The sequence below is a fragment of the Solea solea genome, chromosome 1 (assembly GCF_958295425.1).
Source record: "Solea solea chromosome 1, fSolSol10.1, whole genome shotgun sequence".
In the NCBI taxonomy this organism is placed as follows: Eukaryota; Metazoa; Chordata; class Actinopteri; order Pleuronectiformes; family Soleidae; genus Solea; species Solea solea.
Genome location: NC_081134.1, coordinates 6,069,836 through 6,088,809, shown reverse-complemented (window position 1 = coordinate 6,088,809; position 18,974 = coordinate 6,069,836). Strand labels below are relative to the sequence as shown.

The 18,974-nt window shown below is 40.8% G+C and overlaps 3 protein-coding genes across 4 annotated transcripts; all 3 read right to left on the bottom strand.

The window, feature by feature from the left end:
* Window positions 1-5: 5 nt before the first annotated feature.
* Window positions 6-5,682, bottom strand: orc2 (origin recognition complex, subunit 2). Of its 2 annotated transcripts, none has more exons than XM_058635895.1 (15): window positions 5,368-5,682; window positions 4,761-4,922; window positions 3,778-3,861; window positions 3,287-3,376; window positions 3,155-3,186; window positions 2,700-2,757; window positions 2,279-2,592; window positions 2,076-2,185; window positions 1,825-1,957; window positions 1,608-1,704; window positions 983-1,129; window positions 726-897; window positions 578-639; window positions 367-485; window positions 6-288 (listed from the first exon to the last, which is right to left on the bottom strand). In XM_058635895.1, the coding sequence occupies exons 1-15, from the start codon at window positions 5,435-5,437 to the stop codon at window positions 205-207; spliced, it is 1,734 nt and encodes a 577-aa protein (XP_058491878.1). In that variant the 5' UTR covers window positions 5,438-5,682; the 3' UTR covers window positions 6-204. The 2 variants fall into 2 exon arrangements, with proteins under 2 accessions (XP_058491878.1, XP_058491870.1); XM_058635887.1 differs by having other exon boundaries at window positions 7-288; window positions 3,778-3,864.
* A 2,137-nt stretch (window positions 5,683-7,819) lies between these two features.
* LOC131453316 (4-galactosyl-N-acetylglucosaminide 3-alpha-L-fucosyltransferase 9-like) lies at window positions 7,820-13,812 on the bottom strand. Its single transcript, XM_058622501.1, has 2 exons — window positions 13,746-13,812; window positions 7,820-8,872 (listed from the first exon to the last, which is right to left on the bottom strand). Exon 2 carries the CDS (start codon window positions 8,859-8,861, stop codon window positions 7,890-7,892), a length of 972 nt encoding a protein of 323 aa, XP_058478484.1. The 5' UTR covers window positions 8,862-8,872; window positions 13,746-13,812; the 3' UTR covers window positions 7,820-7,889.
* On the bottom strand, window positions 13,156-18,539 carry zgc:162816 (uncharacterized protein LOC571260 homolog). Its single transcript, XM_058622367.1, has 10 exons — window positions 18,286-18,539; window positions 16,542-16,700; window positions 16,321-16,450; window positions 15,792-15,942; window positions 15,530-15,710; window positions 14,988-15,106; window positions 14,626-14,752; window positions 14,147-14,209; window positions 13,959-14,064; window positions 13,156-13,861 (listed from the first exon to the last, which is right to left on the bottom strand). Exons 2-10 carry the CDS (start codon window positions 16,685-16,687, stop codon window positions 13,772-13,774), a joined length of 1,113 nt encoding a protein of 370 aa, XP_058478350.1. The 5' UTR covers window positions 16,688-16,700; window positions 18,286-18,539; the 3' UTR covers window positions 13,156-13,771.
* Window positions 18,540-18,974: the final 435 nt, after the last annotated feature.

Sequence of the window (18,974 nt, the reverse complement as noted above, 5' to 3'; positions counted from 1 at the left end):
CAGCACTATAAAAGAAGCACTGGGGACAAATTGTAGCATTTCATCAGTAAAGTTGACTTAAACCCTTTATTTAAAGAGTTAGCTGGGTACATGTCTCATAGCAAATGTGCACATCAGTGACTGATTCAGCCAAACATTTTCCTCGCAGGGAAAGCCAGTTCATGAATTATATTTATCAGGCGTTAAGGAGGAAAAATCCTCATTTTAGTCACCCTCCTCGTTCTCCAAGAAATCCATCAAGGTGCTTGAGTCCACAGCAACGCTCAGGCACTCCACTCCGTCTGCACCCTGGGGAATTAAGGAAATGATGAGATTTATGGCACAGAGTATGAGCCGTGACCTCTGAAATAAAAAACAGAGCTCCACCTTGCGCGTTCGTATCAACTTGTGGTCTCTGAACTCCGTCAGCTGAGTCCTCAGCGTGAGGTCGGAGTTGACCAAGAACGCCTCTCGACAACGCTGGTAGAAATCTTGGAATGACAAACCTGCAGATAGTGACAAGAAAACATTACAACAATATATCGTATATAAGTCGCGTTGTGCTACAAAACTGTTAAACACTTAAAAAAAAATGCACCTGTGTATGAAGGATTGTCTTTGTTTTCCAACTGAAATTTCACCAGCAGCTTAAAGATTCCTCTGCAAAAAGAGTAAACGCAGACATGAGGAAGTCAAGTCAAACATCAGCCATTTAACAGCTCATTATATTAACAAATATGTGTTACCTTGCATTGGAAGTCAAGCTGCGGAGCACGTGCGTGAGGGAGGACAGTGCGAGTGCGCCAGTCTGCTGCACCAGGAGTGAGTTCTCATACGATGTCTCTTCTGCGTAGTGCTGGAACGTCACACACTCCCACCACAACCAGTTAAACTGACTCTGCTGAAACTGGTCCCACACTGGGGAAAACACAGGAGAGACTCGGCTGCAAAAGTGCATCTCGGAATAATTGACTCTGCTCTACACACACTTATGACCACCTACCCAGTGGAGCATTGATGTGGTCCAGAGAAGCCACCAAGTGCAGATTGGGGAGGGATGCCAGCTGCCCCAGTGCACTCTGAGTCTTCTCTCCTCGCAACATGGGTCCATCGATGTTATGGATGAGCAAGTACACGTGTAGATCTGGGCCTGTGAGGAACATGTTTGATTGTAAAATAGGGGTGGGTCAATACGCCGGGGCAAATATCGACAAGAAAATCAAGGTGCTCTAACGTAAACAGTTCCTGCCAGTTTCCCTCGCCAGGTGTCACTACTTCATGTCTCCTCACGGTGGCACTGCTCAAATTAATGAGGAAAATGGGTGGAAGTTACCTGGCCGAAGAAGAGGGAGTTTACAGTGGGAAATCTGCATCAAAAGATGCACCGTCCACGTTGAATACATAGACTTTATGCACTTTGTTCTCTATGTTGTGAATAAAAAGAGAAATCCTGCACTTTTTTTACTTTTCGTTGACGTTTTGTTTTCATCAGTTAGACAGATATCTTGACATATTGCTTTACGGTTGTCTTGCAATAAATTGATTATCACAGAATCGCTGTATCGTGAGGTACGCTGGGACTCCCACCCCTAACTTCAACACAAATAATCTGACAGAGATGGACTCACTGTCTCTAAGAGTCTGAGCGATGAACATGATCTGGTCTGAGGGTGTTCGGAAACTTCCTTGATGGTCAAGGATCTCACATGTCAGAGCATTCAAGATCTGCAATCAAAATATTATACATAATTAAGGCATGATTATAACATTTTGGGGTCTTGAAATTTCAACTCATGTTCCTACATCTGGTTTGTTTGTTGAATGCGCATTTGCAAGGATACTGACCGATTTAAGAGTAATAGAGGGGAAGAATCCATTGACCACAAGGTGGATTTCTTGAGCCAAGTTAGACACACGGAAGTCCTCCAGCAGAGCTTTTTTGCTTCCCAAACCATAGACCAGAACACTGAAGCCCAACCTATATGTAAACACATACCCTCCTGTTTTCTTTTCTTTTTTTTGGAACCAATTTTAACAAGCAATAGCAACAAAGCTGAGAGAAAATTCTTGGTAAGAAAGTTCAAAAACACACTCACTGTAACTGTAACATCCATTTACTAAAGTGCTTTCTATGTTTGTTGTGAAGCTGCTGAATGTCTTTTGTATAGCAGGACTGTTTTCCCTCTAAAAGCCTCACCAACGTCTCCTGCAGACACAAAATAAAGAAAAATATTCCACCTCAAAATTCGAGAAAGTAGCAGATGCAACACATTGAGGCTTCGGGGCTTTATACACTGACCCTGTCCAGTTTGGGGGTGTGTAGACGCTCGAGGGTGCGGTCTGACGTCAAGACTTTTGATGTGCCATGGGCCTCAAAATATTCTTCAACCATAGTGGGCTGGTTGGAGGCTTCAGAGGTGTTGCTCTTGCTCTTCTTGGCGGGAGTCTTGTAGAGAGCTGCAGATGAGCCTTTACTCGGGGTTCTCAGAGTCTTCGCGTTCTCTTTATCCTCTTTCTTTACTTTCTGGTCTTCTTCTATCCCATCTTCATCCTCCTCTTCTCCAGAGTCTGAGGGCGACAGCTCGCTGTCACTGTCTGACCGAAGGCTCGGAGCTGAAATGATAAAAACAGCTTTAGATGATTACTGAAGTCTCAGTTAACATTGCTTAGTTACTGTGACAGTAAGAGGAGAAACTTCCATTATAACATATCAAACTCACTTGTAATTCTCCTCCTGAGCCTGTGGGGTGTTGTGGATACAAACTGGACCTTCTTGTTCTGTTTGGAAATGAAGCAAAGATTAGAGCTTGAAAACATCCTCTGTACATCAACAGAGCTGCTTAAATGCACACGGGGGTTATTTCTGCTGTTAGTGGTTTCTCAATCTAAACAATAACAAAAGACCCAATTTGATGACATTGGGAAGCAGCATGAGTTTAAAGGAATAGGTGTCTTGTTTGGTTCTGCTCACTTTTATGGAAGAGCTTTGGTGGCTGTGAGGGCAGTCGAGATCCATTAGTGACAAATACACACAATAAAATTAAATAATAAAACAGAACACACTGGCTAACTAATAGTCACTTGATAGGAGCTCAGTTGACTTTGACTAGAAATACGTATTTCTCTGGTTTTAACTTTTTAGACATTTTAAAGCAGAAAAGCTTCCCTGTCTCACCTTCTTTGGTGTCCGACCTTCCCCTTTGGGATCTGGTTAGCCAAGAGGAGGGAGACATTACATTAATAAGTTGTACATAAACAGAAAAGACACGTACGCAAAAAATATTGTTTGAAAATTCACTGGACTCACTATGGCCTTTTCGAGTTGGAGTGGAGGGTTCAATATTTGGGGTCTTGCTGAAAGTCACGCTTTTCCCAGGAGTCCGTGCTAACTCACTTGCTAAGGACACAAAACACAACATGCAAAAAGACATACTATAATCTGCCAAAGAGGGTACATTTCTGGCAGCATTTGTTTGTCTGTCTATTTGTTTGTGAGGAGCGTAACTCATAAAGTCAGGGAAAGAAAGAAATGTTTAGATATTGGTGGTGACTCAAACACATATCCACACTGAGGAAAAGAAAACAAAACCTTGAGAGAGAGAGAGAGAGAGAGAGAGAGAGAGAGAGGGGAATGCTCTGGCACTGTGGGCAACTGACCTTAGCAGAGATCTGTGCTATCTGAGTGCTTTCATTTGTCAAGAATAAATCGTGCACTTTGATGCTATACAATGCAAGGTTCATGCATCCACGACAGAGAGCGTGTGTGTGTGTGTGTGTGTGTGTACGGGAGACTCTCACCAGTCTGGGCCATGCTGTGGCCTCGTTTAACTTTCTGAAAGGTGAAAATGGAGGATCCAGCCACTCTAGACACACCATCCTCATCTTCTGTAAAACCAGGAAAAAGCACCACATGCACGTCACACTGTTTTTAGACATGATGCGTTAATAAACTGTACATAGACATGTGAATGTGGACAAGATTTGAATCTAAATACAACATCATCAAGATGAATTAAACACCTATCTAAAACAGATTCAACAATAATATAATTCCTACAAACATTACAACCTTGATAAAGCCAGGTAGTATTACTTGTGTTACTTTAAATTAGATGCACTTTATACTGTAACATGATAGTGTTTTCTATGATGTGGTGACAAGTTTCAACAAAAAAAAGTTGTAACAATATTCAGGTACAGCTGTTGTTGCTAGTTGTTAACATGTCGAATGCCATTCTGAGTCTTCCTATAATATCCATGAACTTTAAAACATCATTTAAGCTGACGGGGGATAAATGTACTGGTCTGGGCTTCACCATGTTGTTGTTGCGTAAATGTAGTGACTGGACTGGATAAAGAAAAAGAAAAACTTAAATCTGATACTATCCAAACCCACGTAAACATTAGATAAATGCTTCCATTAACAACAGAATTTTCCGTGCGCTGTTTATTTCTGCTCTGTGGTAATATTTGTAACTAGGGATGAGCTGATACGATACTCAGTATCAGTCCGAAAGATCTAAAATGACTGTATTGGACTGATATCAGTATCGGCAGATACTCCAGCTTGAGATATCAGACACGAAAAAAGTGGTATGATGCCATCCGTATTTGTTAAACACAGTAGAAACAGTTTGTTTAGGCTGATTATCAGCACAAACTGTGTCGTTAAAAGCTTCGTAGTTTATCAGACTGACATCGAGGTTGTGATATTGGTATCAAATGACAAAGTGGTAGTGAGTCGTCTTTGGTTTTTAAGCGCCTTCAGTTGTCTCACTCACCTTCTGTTCCTAAAGCTTGGACATAATTCTTCTCATCGTAGGAACAATGTGCATCATCATCATCATCTGCTGCTGCTGCTGATCCATCTTCTCTGCGCTGCCGTCTGGCCGGGTTCTTCAATGTCACCAACTTGTGGACAGACGCACCGCTGCTCTGTACACCTAAACACACACACACACACAAAACTTGCTTTTATATCTTAGTGAGGACACATCATAGACATAATGCATTCCCTAACCCAGGGGTCTGCAACCTTTAGGATGACAAGAGCCATTTCTGTCCCCATGTATTTGTATGTACTATTATAACTGTATTTATACTTGTTTATTTTTTTCCATGCCTCATCTTTCATTTTGTCACTACACAATTGTTTTATTTTTTTTAACACTTGCTTTGGCAATATAAACATATTCCCATACCGATAAAGCCCTTTGAATCTGACATTTTAAACTGAGATAGAGAGACATGCAGAGAGAGACAGGTAGATAGAGACAGGCAGAGAGAGACAGTTAAAGAGAGACAGACAGAGAGCGACAGAGCAGAGGAGTCACACAAGTCCTGACGATAAATCCACTTCATTGACGTGACTCCGTGGTTCCTTCTTACCCTCCTGTTTGTCCACGATGTGTTCCACGACGTCCCCATCTCCGATGAACTTCACTTCCAACACACTCATGGCTGAGGAGTGACGTCACTCACCTCAGACCTCAGTGTGTTTTTAGCTGCCGGTGTTTTGAGAAGAACCGCGGCTAAGCGGCTGCACGCAGAATATCACCAACAAACGCAGAGGAATGATATAACTTATCGAAACTGACGCGACTCACTCGCTAATGTTATTGTTTGTCCGGTGAAACGTCAACGCGAGACTCCTGAGCAGAGAGCGGAGACAGAAGACAGCGACACAATTTTCCGCGCCATCCTCCTGAAGTTTTTAAACCACGTGACCAGTGAAGGGTCACACGGTGGCCAATCAGAACAGCCGCTTTAGTGAAAACACTATTTCCCAGAATGCCGTTCGACCTATCCACAAAAAATGATAATATAAATATAATAATATCTTCCTGACTACCACGGAAAAAAATATATTTAAATATATAAGAAATATTGTGACCAAAGCCCCACCCCTTCACATTTGGTATCATTGAAAAGCCCTAAATGTCCTCTGTAGATAGCAAAAGGAGTTAATTCAATACTGATGTTGTAACAAAACAAACAGTACGAACTAAACAAACATCTGTCCATAATCACAACTCACAGAAATGTGCAACAACCACAACAAAAACTCATAAAAACATGTGAAATAAAACCTTGGGCAATATGGGGTAACTGTAGTAGTGTGTGTGTATACATATACATGTATATGTATATCTGTGTATGTATGTATGTGTATATATGTGTGTGTATATATATATGTGTATATATGAGTATATATATATATAGCATAGTTCATTTTTATCTTATATTTTATTTTATTCTATTGTTACGGCCGCTGCTGGCTGCCGTTTAGTGTATGTTCATTGTGTGTTCCCATGAGTGATTCTGCCAGGCATGCAAAGCAAGCTGTGTGATTCCCTGATGAGGATTGGTCCGGCTGAAGCAGAGGCGGTGTACTTCCTGCATCCTGTCCACCTGCGTCTGTGATTGGTGTGCCCTGCCCTCAGTTCATGGCGGCTGTGAGTCAGTGATCAGTTCGCCTCGCTGTTGGTTACATACTGTTGCCTATTGAAATACAGTGTTTGTTGAGTTTCGCCTGGCTGGAAACTATTTGAGTTGTTTTAGACTTTTGTACGTTTAACTAGCTTAGAGAGTACCTTGATGGTCTCTCCTTCTTTTGCAGAATAGCTGCTTGTTTGTTTGGTGCTGTTATGTTTTTAAAGCTTATGGGTGCTGACCTCCTTTAGTTATTTGGTGTTCCTTCTTTTTTTTGCAAGAACTAAATAGTGGTTGATGTTACTTTGTGTTTTAGTTATTTGTCAGCACCTGTACAGCCTCCTTCTGTTGTGTTTTCTTGTGCATGTGCACCCTCCTTATTTAATGAAATGCCTGACTTTACCCTAAACCAGTCCGGTTGTCCTTTTCCACCTCATTTCTAATTCCCAATCACTTGTTACTGCTCTCCATAACGGGGCGGGTCGTAACACTATATTTTATTTTATATTTTATTTTACTTTTGTATTCTATATTTTATGGTGTTTGGTACCTGGGGTGTTTCTCTTTCCAGTCTCCTGTAAAGTGTGACTCTAATTTTAACAGTGCTGTGTGTGGATGTTGGAGCTTTTAATTGGCCCGAGGGAACCTCCCAAAGGGATTAATACTGTCTGTCTGTCTATACACTATATACTGAGACAGACAGATAGAGACAGGCAGAGAGAGAGATATATAGAGACAGAGCAGGAGTCACACACGTCCTTACAATAAATCCACTACATTGAAAGACCACAGAGAAGGTTCATGGATGTTGTGAAGGAGGACGTGAGGACAGTTAGTGTAACAGACGAGGACAAGATGGAGGCAGATTATCAGCTGTAGCAACCCCTAAAAGAAGAAGCCAAAAGACGAGGTTTTGTTTTTGTACCTTATTGCAAGTATTACCCTGTTTCCTTGTTATTTCATCCATCCTGCTACATTTGAAAAATGATTGTGCTTTAGAGAGATAATTCATTTGCAGCTGTTTTGATTCATGCAAATGTTAGCATTAGTGAAAAATCTGCCACACGTTGTGATTACTTATTTTATTCGATTCATATAACTATAAAATTAAACAGTCGAGAACAGAACCAATCCACTTAAAATGGTAGTAGTTTTCTAACACAACCTCTTAACTTAGATTAAGAATTCCCCTGGGGATTATACAAACACCTGATTCAGTTTAATTTCAAGTTCTGAAACAAGCGTAGGGTAAAACACCCGAAGAAACCCTAGAATGTACCTCATAACCAAAATGATTTCATGAAGTTCTAAAACATGTGTTAAAATGATAAAGTGATGTAACAGTGGAAAAAACTCAATGACTATATATATTAAATTAAATTCTATATCTATGTCCAGTCAAAAGCCCTCACACCAGACATTTCTTTATTGTCAATAGCCACTACCAAAACCAGATGATGACCCTGTCACTGTAATGTTCACGAAAAGTACCACCCATAAAGGTCATTAACAACATGGTACTCCTTGTATTTTGAAATGTAGTCACAGGTGACGCAGACGTGATGATAGAATCTATCGTACATTGTCAGATAATGAGGAGAAACTTTGTAGTATTTCCTCCACTCAAAGTGAGCCATGTACGCGTCGTTATCCTTGTCCAGATACTTCAGAAACTCTGCCAGTGATTTTGCATCAGGGAAATCGTTGACGTGAATGAAGGAGCCATTGGGAAGGAACTGCTCGTAGTTTTCTCTCGGTGGACCCAGAACAACAGGGACCGTCCCTGATACGAGGGGCCCATTTACCTTTTCTACAAAGTAGTCTTTGTAGAGTGAGTTTTCAAAGGAAAGATAAAACTTACAACTTGCAACTGTTGGGTAATATTCTTCATAGCTCAAATGACGCCCTGTAAATGCAGCACCAAAGAGGTCAATCTTTATGTGTTTGGACAGTTCCTGGTAAAATCTCTCTCTTGTTCCAGTTCCAGTTGTTGGGCTGTTGTTACTGACAATCCAACACACCACTCTCTCCTTCTTGGGCAGAACAAAGTCATTTACCTCTTCGTTCCTGATTGACACTTCATTCCTCAACACAATGTCAGAATCGCGTCGATAGTTCAGCGTTAAGTTGAATATGTTTTCCAAACCTGGTTTCCTCCATGTGTTCCGTGGAGATTCCACATTGAGCCAGATCCACCTCTGAAAACTTGGACGCGGCTCCTGAGGCATGTTTTTCAAACCGACGTCTATAGCTTTATGGAAGAAAATGACTCCCTCTGCTTGGCTGTACAGGGATCTATTGGCAGTCAGTATGCAACTATCAATATTAAAGTAGTGTGGGCACTTTGTTAAATCAAACTTGTAATTATTAGGCCAGAACCACAGCAAGACTATGGGCTTTTCGGTGGCAACGGTGTCTTCAGAACGTTCTTCTTCTGCTACTGTCGGCATCGTTGGCGCACCTGGACACATATGAAGAGATGGGGGCATGAAGCACAGCAATAATAAAAGGCATAACATGCCAAACAGCAAAACCATCGCCAGGAGCGTTTTACTGCAAGAGACAACCATCTGTGAAAACAAAAACAAAAATGATGTTGATGATTATGTTTGTAAAATTAAAACAGACTATCCAACTTTTCAAATAAATGTTTTCAATCTATCAGCAGGTGGTGCATGTTACTGGATTCATTCTTAACCCTTTGATGCACCCAGACAGAAGAAGAGATGATTTTTGCCAAGTCTGTGTGATTTTTTCCCTGAAACAGACACAGTTTCTTTTACAATCTTTTCAAAGTCCTAATGCTGATGAGAACGTGGTGCTGATGAGACAAAAGGATTAAGTATTTCCTTATTTATGAAGCTGTAGTATCTGACTCAGCTAGTTTGTCTAGACTGTGTTAGAGATGTGCATTGAGAAAACAGGAACTTCCTCATGAGAGAGTTGACTTTGCATCACCTACAATCTGGGTACAACAGAAGTCTGTATGCCAGACCTGTGAAGTATATGAACTAAGAAGAACACATTAACACAGCTAATGTTTAATACTTAAATGTATTGATGATTGACAGTAATAAGTAAACATGAGACAAGAGGGTCTCTTGGACACATGACAAGTCAGACCATACGTTGTACAATAGGCATCCTGCATAGGACAAGAAGCTTGAGGGTCTGTCTTGGATATGGTTAGTTAGGAAATACAGATGTCTCTTGTTTGACTAAATGGTGATATTGTCCAATTTAAAGATCATGGGACAGCATGGTATATCCGGACCCGACTTGTTTTTCAAGTTGTTGCATCATAGAAAACAGGAGAAAGGCGGGGGTCAAAACATGTGATGCCTGCAAATAGGAATGCTAGAGAATCTATATAATGTTAGTTATAGTTATGTTAGCAGAATTGTTCGGAGATTCGGCAAGAACATTCTCCCAAGCTGCTGCAGCGCTCGGTCTGATGCTTGACTTAACCAAATAAAATCCCTTTTGTTCGGTACGAGTCTTGTGTCTGAGGGGTTCTTTCTACACCATCAACTCATCACCTATCATTCGTAAGAAGAAGGAAGCCTGACAAAAACGACATTTTGGCGTCACGAACGGGGGGGGGTATTTTTGTTCCTGGTCAGCGGCGCCAGCGGCCTCTTCAGGTGGACCCACTCTCGCTCCCATCCGGCATTTAAAAAAGTGAGTGTTTTTCTCACAGTGGGAGCCATTGGGGGTTTGTTGATTTGGCTGTTGGTTTGCGGCGGTCCTGTGGGCACACTGAAAATAATCATTTGTGTGGGGACAGGCTGCGGTGTGTTGATGGTGCAGAAGCCTCGTCTAAATTTGTTTTTATTTAGGTGTAAAATAAAACAAAGGGGGGAGGTAGGTCCCCTCTACGAAGAGTTAAAGAGATTAAAAAGTTAGAATAATGAGTTGTGCAGACTAGACTATTTGTATACTGCAAGGGAATAAAGTCCCTGTAAGTCATGTACTTTGGGCGGAAAGCGTGAACATTTTATATAATAGTCAAAGAGAAAGAGATTAAAAAAGTTAGAATAATGAGTAGCGATGACTAGACTATTTGTATACTGCAAGGAAATACCTGTAAGTCATGTACTTTGGGCGGAAAGCGTGGAAATTCAGCTAATGAGTTACAACACAGTAAGTTGAATATGCGGTGCCAGATTTCGAAAGAAACTGTAAGACATGGTATTCTTCTACTAAGTCAAAATTGAGCATAGAAGTTGTAAGACTTAAGTTAAAGAGAAGAAGAAAAGGAAAATCTCTAAAGGAAAGAAGTGAAATCCCATGCATGGGTTTATTTAATCAAAGAAGTGAGACTGCAGATGAAAATAGATGATGAAAGTTGAGGTTAATAGCGTGCATGCATGGAGAAGAAGTTTATCAGGGATAGATAATCGTGGAAACAAAATTTGGGAGGAAAAAACTGGTATATAAATGGATCGATCCTAGTTGACTGAGAGCAGAGAATGAGAAGAAGAGAGAATGTTTAAAAAAGTGTTAAAATTTAAGATTACTATTAAAGTCGACATATAAATTTAAAAATTGAGATTGGGTCAAATTTAAAATTTGGTCTAAGTGTTGTTTTGTGTTAGTTTGTGTTGCTCTGTGATGCTTTGCTTTGTGTGCCATGGCTTTGTGTTGTTTTATGTGTGTGTGGACATAAGCTCGTCTTCAGAGTTTGTGTGAAGAGGAAAAGCTATTTTTGACATGTGGTCATTGAAGCCAGAGGGGCTGCAGGGGAGAGATGGTGTCTTCAATCTCATGAGCAATTACTGAAATTTATTAGGGATTTGATTGTTATATTGGATCCATTGGTAAACAAAATTAGTTTTAAAGTATGGTCTGGCTAGCAGACATTGTAGGTAGAATATTGGAGAAAATAAAAATAAAATGAGGAAAAATCCAGATTAATCCAGATTGAATTTGGGGGAATAAGAAAAATAATAATAATAATAACAACATTGATGAGAACAAAAGAAAGTTGAATAAAATAGAGTCAAAGGAGATAATTTAGTTTAGTCTTAAAGAGGAAACATAGAGGAAAGAAGAGATAATGCATTTATGATAAAAAGATAAATCATGTTTGGAGCATTATCTCATTTAATGTCTGATCGTAGAGGGTAAAAATGAATGTAGAGAAAAAGGGTGTGGTAGTTTGCATGAAATTGCATGAGACAAATTAGGTGTGGTTGACCCTTGAGAGTTGGAGAGACTTATATAAATAAAGGAAAATAAGCAAGAAGCAAGCAGGCACGCATGTCAACATACTGTGACAGAAAATTGGCCGTGTTGCATTTCGGGACTCTATGGAGTCCCGAAGGGGGGAAATGTAGTATCTGACTCAGCTAGTTTGTCTAGACCGTGTTAGAGATGTGCATTGAGAAAACAGGAACTTCCTCATGAGAGAGTTGACTTTGCATCACCTACAATCTGGGTACAACAGAAGTCTGTATGCCAGACCTGTGAAGTATATGAACTAAGAAGAACACATTAACACAGCTAATGTTTAATACTTAAATGTATTAAAGATTGACATTAATAAGTAAACATGAGACAAGAGGGTCTCTTGGACACATGACAAGTCAGACCATACGTTGTACAATAGGCATCCTGTATAGGACAAGAAGCTTGAGGGTCTGTCTTGGATATGGTTAGTTAGGAAATATAGATGTCTCTTGTTTGACTAAATGGTGATATTGTCCAATTTAAAGATCATGGGACAGTATGGTATATCTGGACCCAACTTGTTTTCCAAGTTGTTGTATTATAGAAAAAGGAGAAAGGCGGGGGTCAAAACATGTGATGCCTGCAAATAGGAGTGTTAGAGAATCTATATAGTGTTGGTTTTGCTTTTCTGAGGCAGAATTGTTCGGAGATTCGGCAGGAGCACATTCTCCCAAGCTGCTGTGGCGGCTTGGTTCTGACGCTTGACTTGTAACTAAATAAAATCCCTTTGTTCAGTACAAGTCCTGTGTCAGTGGGGTCTTTTCCTGCATCATCAACTCATCACCTATCATTCGTAAGAAGAAGGAAGCCTGACAAAAACGACAAGTACTAACATGGTAAGGGATCAGTGTGAGCAGAGAGCCAAGGGGGTATTTGCTGTAGTCCAGCTGACCGGAGATGGGCTCCACTCTACCATGCTCCTGGGTCATAGACAACAACCTGGCGGAGAAAACTGTCACATCAGCACATCGGTCTCGACCAAGATGGCATGAAAACAGCAGCACTTAGAGAGACAGTGGTTATTAAAGCAGCAAAAAATGAACAAACTGTGAATGTGGATTCCCTTCCTTTGTACTTTGACAGGGACCGACTAGAGACGCAGCTAAAAATGATCGGAGACGTCTTCAGCGACTCTCCCGGTAACACCGTACAGGACTTAGCTGCAAATATGTCTAAACTCCATCCACAAACGAGGGCTGCCGCCGCGCAGCGCGCCTTTACGCACGGTGTTAAGCACCACAGTTACACGGACTCTGTGACATAGACCACTGTTTGTTCTGGTTAAATTATACACAGGATCGCGCCGATAATTCCCTCTATTGTTGTTTCTCTTTATTTCTATTAATGAGAATCATATCATTGCGTGTACTACACGTAGGCTTTGCTTCTCTTGTATCATTGTGTATTTTCTGGCTGGCTTTGTAAATAGATAACGCAGTTGACCAAAAACTATTGTTTTAATGATTTATTTGTTAAATGGAGCAAAGAAACCAGAAAATATTCACATTTAAGAAGCTGAGAAATCAGAAAACATGTGTTAAGTCCTTAAAATCACTCAAACGGATTAATCGATTGTCAAAATAGTTTACGATTCATAGTTGACTATTCATTTTGTAATTGATTTATAATCTACTGTCAATCGAAAACAGGTACTGCCGTTTTGACTGTACAAACACAGATACAACACAGTACATATTCGATTACATTTTACTGGAAGCTATTCTTCCCTTGTTGTCTTTGCGCAAACACCACTGATCACTGATCGCCACAGGTCACCAGGGGACACATTCATAGACAAACAACCAGTCACTCTCACATTCACACCTATGGTCTTGTGCGTCCAATTTACCTAATGTAAACAATTGCTTTTATAATAATCTCCAAAAACAAAAACACTTGGACATAACACACTCCTAGTTCCATCATATTTTCTTACAGCCCACAATCACAATCAACATTCTTCTTCTGCTCTAGTTGATATGTGCCCGTAGGTCAAAAAGTAATGAACAGGTTTGGATGACATTTTGTAGTGTATTGACAGTGTGGCACACTGAGCAGCCTCGGTGGAGGTGTGCGCTCTCTGAATAGCCAAACAAAGTTACGTATGAGTGAAGAGTTGGACTGCTGATCACCATCCACGAGTGGGTATCCACCTCCCCAGCAGACGGCCCTCAGAGTGCACGTGGTACACAGAATGCATCAACGCCGTTGCACATGACTATCAGAAATCAAAAGACATGGTCAGACAAGAGACAAGAATTACAAAGTTAAAGTGACAAAGTGGCAAGTTTGGATAAACCTACAACAGTACTAACATGGTAAGGGATCAGTGTGAGCAGAGAGCCAAGGGGGTATTTGCTGTAGTCCAGCTGACCGGAGATGGGCTCCACTCTACCATGCTCCTGGGTCATAGACAACAACCTGGAGGAGAAAACTGTCACATCAGCACATCGGTCTCACTTTGATTTAGCGCCATGATTAGATGCAAGTGTAACAGCATTACTTGAGATTTGGATGCCCTTCAATCACAGCATATCCAGTGGGAAGTGTTCCAGCTCCATCCAGACTGAGTGGTAGGCAGATTAAAGGTTACAATAGTGCCATAAATCACACATTTATCAATATGGTAAGGCAGAGGTAGAAAGTGAAGACACACATAACTTTGTGGTTTTTAACAACTGTCATTTCACTTTTACTTAAAACAATCTTAAATAATAGACAAATGACCATTGTCTCATTGTCAAAAGAGTTCCCACAATGTTTAGATCTTGTGTTGCCCAGTGGCATTTCCATGCTGCCGACAGGAAGAGATTTGTGTAATGTCAAGACAGACGGAGGCAACACCAAAACTCATTACTTTTATTAGATTTTGAGCCTGGAATTTTCAAATGTGCTTTTTCTTTAACTTTTACTTGAGTAGAATATTTTAGTCTCATTATTATTCGTGAAATCTTTCAAAAAACAGGGTAAACAGAGAAACACCTGATTCCACTCCATCCACAGTCAATCAGAAGCTGGTTCCTGTGAGGACAGTGTCCAATGACCCTTGTCAAAATCTTCACGGCCACATCATCCAGACTGCATGCGCCAATCACACACTGCTGCACATCTACAACCCAATACAAATAACAGATGTCAGAATATCAACCCAGATAGCACGTGGATGTGGCACACTTCTGGCATTGAGGCGACTATCTTTAGACAAATGTGGGCCACCTCTGGTAATAGAGTGGCACAATCGTTGACATGTGGTGGCCAGATGAAAATGTCAGGTGAGAACTTGTATCAGAGAGATTTTACTAATGGTTACAACGACACAACTACACTTACATCCATGCACTCACCGTAAAATACGTAGTTTCCAGGGTGCACCTCGCAGAGCTGTGCCATGTCTTTGACTGGGTGACTGCAGGACGGGGTGGAGCCAATGCTGGACTTACAGGTGATGCCAACCGCCTTCAGTCTGCCAGAAAAGACGCAAGTTCAAAATCATCAGATCAATACTTCAATCTGTTAAAGCTTCTCAGCATTTCCTGAACCCAATCATTCTCAGCAATGCGATACAATTTACATGTGCAAAAACTAAATATTAGCCCTAGAGCTACCAGACAACTACTAGATGTATAAAGTGATTAAGTAAAGCTGTGCCAGCAGCTTGTGCATGGGTACACATACTGAAAGTGTGAGTGAATGTGTATTAAATGGAAAAAGTGTAGTGTAGAGCAGCTCTGAGTGCTCATCAAGACTGAGAGTGCCATTTACCATTTCTGTTGATAGTCATTTTTTATGTTATTCTTTTCCTTTACAATCACAACAATGACGAAACAAGTGAGTTATGTCGCAAAGATAGTTGGAACACGCCAATATCAGTTCACTACAGTCTTACTTCTCCATGAACTGCAGAAGTAAGCTTGTGGTTTCCCGGGCGACAGTCTGTATTTGCTCCACTCCTCTGCAGTTGTAGGTGTTCCCGCAGTGAGAGTATACTCCTGTCAGCTGCACCCCCTCCGCCTCAGCGATGGCCTGAGCCAGTCTGAGTGCTGCAGGGTCTGAGTGCAGCACACCAGCTACGACAAAGAGCAAACATGCGATCAGCAGGCACTCAGTTGCTGATAACCTGTTGTGTTGTGCTTTTCCCATCCGGTTACCTCTCCCGTTGCCACAGTCCAGTTTCAGCCAGACGTGCCACTGTCGACCGTCTCTCAGTGGTCTCTTTTTGAGCTGTTCCAGAGCATCAGGGTGATCCAGTAAAATTTGGAAGAGTTCTAGTCTCTCAGACAGAGCTGCACAACGCTCGACCTAAGACAACAACATACACACACACACACACAAAGAATGAATGAAAAAACTGGCTGGATTCTGAATCCATAGAGATAAAAACATGCATTAAGTGACAAATTTCCAATACACATACAATACTGTACAAAAGTCTTAGGGCACAAACAGCTTTGTGTGATCACTGTAATGGTGTAAGTGAACCTTTCATTTTAACTTTTTTACTCTCCTGGTTCCACAAATGCAGGATTATATGAAGACCTTTCATTTTTCTAAAAAATGTGAACTTGTTTGAAATGTTCATATCGAGCATCACTAATTCTGAATACATAACAAAATGTTGTCATATAGTAGAGTTAGTATAAGGGAGCAGGGACACAGGTAAATGTGAGTTGAGAGAACCTTGTCAAAGGGAACAGAGTATGCATAAAGGATGTCATCATATCCATGGTCAGCGTAGAAAGTGGCCTCTGCCAGAGTGGACACCACAATGCACCTCCGTGATCCAGCCGTCATTATGTCGGCACATTCGCTTAATATAAACACAAAAACACAGTCAGACCACAGCAGTATCCAATAATTATAAGTGAGCCTCATGACTGAAACGGTGCATCCATTCATACAGGGTTTTGTGCGTCTTCATGTGTGGCCGAAGCTGGACACCGAGCGTCTGAAAGCGTTTAATCATCCTTTGGGCATTTCTCTTCACTTTGTCCACGTCCACCACCAGAGCAGGCGTACACAGGGCTGAGAGGGGCTCCCCTTCCATTCCGCTTGCAGCACTGGAACACACACACAACTCAACTCTTCTCATGCAATTACATATTTCTGCATGACTTGTTTCAAACAGACCTCACAAGCCACTTCCCAGCTTTTTAATGCCAAGACCTAATCAGCCAATCACATGGCAGCAACTAGGTGCATATAGGCATCATTCGAAAAAAGAACTCCCCCTTTTGACCTTTTTCCTTTTCAAACTGTACAGGCATTTTCAAACATTTTTCCATTTGCAAGTTTTACTTGCCATGAATGGTGATCTTACATAGAACCAAATGTTTTATTTGTGGTTATTGTTTCTTGTTTATGTAGATTGTTGTTCTTTTGTTCCACCTCTGCATGGGTCTGGTGTGGTGTGTGCATAGTACATAGTAACTATGTGTGATTCCCTGCCACCTGTTTGATTTATAATGTAGTGACTAATCAGTTGTGACGAAGACTCGTTTTTAAACAAAGTCCCTTTGTTAATTTTTAATTTGTCACAAACTGGTGATGCAATGATTTGTACACTTATAGAGTGTACTTATATATAAGAAACACCCTATAGTCAAATTGATGTGGGGTGTGTAGTGACCTGGGTACTGCATTCAGTCTTGTGAGACCTTTGTAGGAGTGAGTCACTGGGGCTTTTGGAGATATGGTAAACATCAGACACCAAAGAATACATGACTTCCCCCTGTCCAATCATTACATCAAAAGTATTTGCATCAAGTACAAGTATTTGCATCAACTGATCATAACAAGTAAAACAAGCTTTACCCGGATTTTATGGGGTGCCAGTCATGTATGGTCAAGGTATAGGATCTATATAATCCAGACTGTTTTGTTTGTGTCTCCGATGCTGAAAAAAGCTACTAAAATTGCTTTGGACGTGATCAATCGCACGGTGGGGAATCTGGTGAATAAGCAGCAGCAGAAACAAGAAGGAACCAGAGGCATTATGGTATTATTATCACGTAGGTTGACGCGGGTAGATTTTATCTCTACACGGTAGTTTTACCTCTGTGTAGATTTTAATTTCGATAGACAACGTCATGGGAGCTGAAAATAAATCCAGCTTGATTTAATTTAAAGTGACTGTGATCATGACATGGTTATTGGTGCATGTGATGGCCTGAGTATTTCAGAGATCTGCTGGGATTTTCACACAAACAACCAGCTCTAGAGTTTACACAGAATGATCAAAAACAAAAGAAAGAAGAAAAGAAAAAAGAACACCCAGTGAACAGCAGTTTTCTGGGCCTTGAATTTTTACATGTTTGACATGTGCTGCTGACCCCTTAGAAAATAAATTTAAATCTCAATGGGTTCTATCCCTAACCCTGGTTGAATACATTTGAAATAAAATTAAATAAAAGGGGTAAGCAGAAGACCATCTGTAGGCTACAACAGCAGAAAACCATAGCAGACACTTTCCTTTGTGTACCTAACAAAGTGACTGAGGTGTAAAATAATCGACATGACAGGGAATCGTCATAATCAGTGTCGCAGTGCTTCCGGTTATGTAACGTAAACTGGGTCACATTATAACTATATACTATTTTTTACTTTTCGCAGCAAACTGTTGGAGGATCATTAAAAGTAACTCACCGCTGGGCAGCAGGTACACTGTCTTGCGGATTATTGGTAAATGTCACCGGTTCTTTTTCCACAGATAGCGGTATGCACTGCGGGTCTCTTCGACCTCTTCGTCGGTAATTGTGGTCACGTTGCTCCTAAGGTGTCCCTGAGTGGTCAAACTCTTCCACTTCCGGAAAGATATGGACAGATCTGGACGTTCCGGTTCAATAACGTGTAAACGAAACGTTCTATAAACACACGCGTGGTCTCTTCCCAATCAGAATCGTGTTCTCAACGAGTAACATTTTCATCGTTGCTCGACAAAAAAAATCAATAGGTTCCCTGCTCTTAACTGTAGTTACAAAATCCCCTCACACAAAGATGACCTCTAACCATGGCCACACTGCAGCTCCTATTTTGGACAAAAATGCTTTTGAACCATTTTTATTTTAAATGATTTTTAATAACTTTGCTACTGTACATTGCAGAGTAGAGTGTATTTTTCTTTTGGAATTCAATTTAAAATCCTCCTCCTCTTACAAAGCAGTATTTAAAGTTAGACTTAAAATCTCCTTTTTTGATAAAGCTTATAGTTAGAGCTGGCTCAGGGAAACCTGAATCATCTCTTAGTCATGCTGCTATATAACTAGAGTTTTGCTGCTCTCCATTATTCTTATTTATTTAATATTTTGTTGTTTGTTTCATTTTCTACACACTCT

Excerpts from the sequence above, each read along its gene's own strand:
- orc2 (XM_058635887.1), bottom strand. The coding sequence starts at position 5,437 with ATGAGTGTGTTGGAAGTGAAGTTCATCGGAGATGGGGACGTCGTGGAA. Across the intron at positions 3,187-3,286 it reads TCCAACTCGAAAAGGCCATA|ATCCCAAAGGGGAAGGTCGG; the intron begins GTGAGTCCAGTG and ends TTGGCTAACCAG. Across the intron at positions 2,758-3,154 it reads AAGGTCGGACACCAAAGAAG|AACAAGAAGGTCCAGTTTGT; the intron begins GTGAGACAGGGA and ends ATTTCCAAACAG.
- LOC131453316 (XM_058622501.1), bottom strand. The coding sequence starts at position 8,861 with ATGCCGACAGTAGCAGAAGAAGAACGTTCTGAAGACACCGTTGCCACC.
- zgc:162816 (XM_058622367.1), bottom strand. The coding sequence starts at position 16,687 with ATGGAAGGGGAGCCCCTCTCAGCCCTGTGTACGCCTGCTCTGGTGGTG. Across the intron at positions 15,943-16,320 it reads ACTCTGTTCCCTTTGACAAG|GTCGAGCGTTGTGCAGCTCT; the intron begins GTTCTCTCAACT and ends TTGTTGTCTTAG. Across the intron at positions 15,711-15,791 it reads GGACTGTGGCAACGGGAGAG|CTGGTGTGCTGCACTCAGAC; the intron begins GTAACCGGATGG and ends TCTTTGTCGTAG.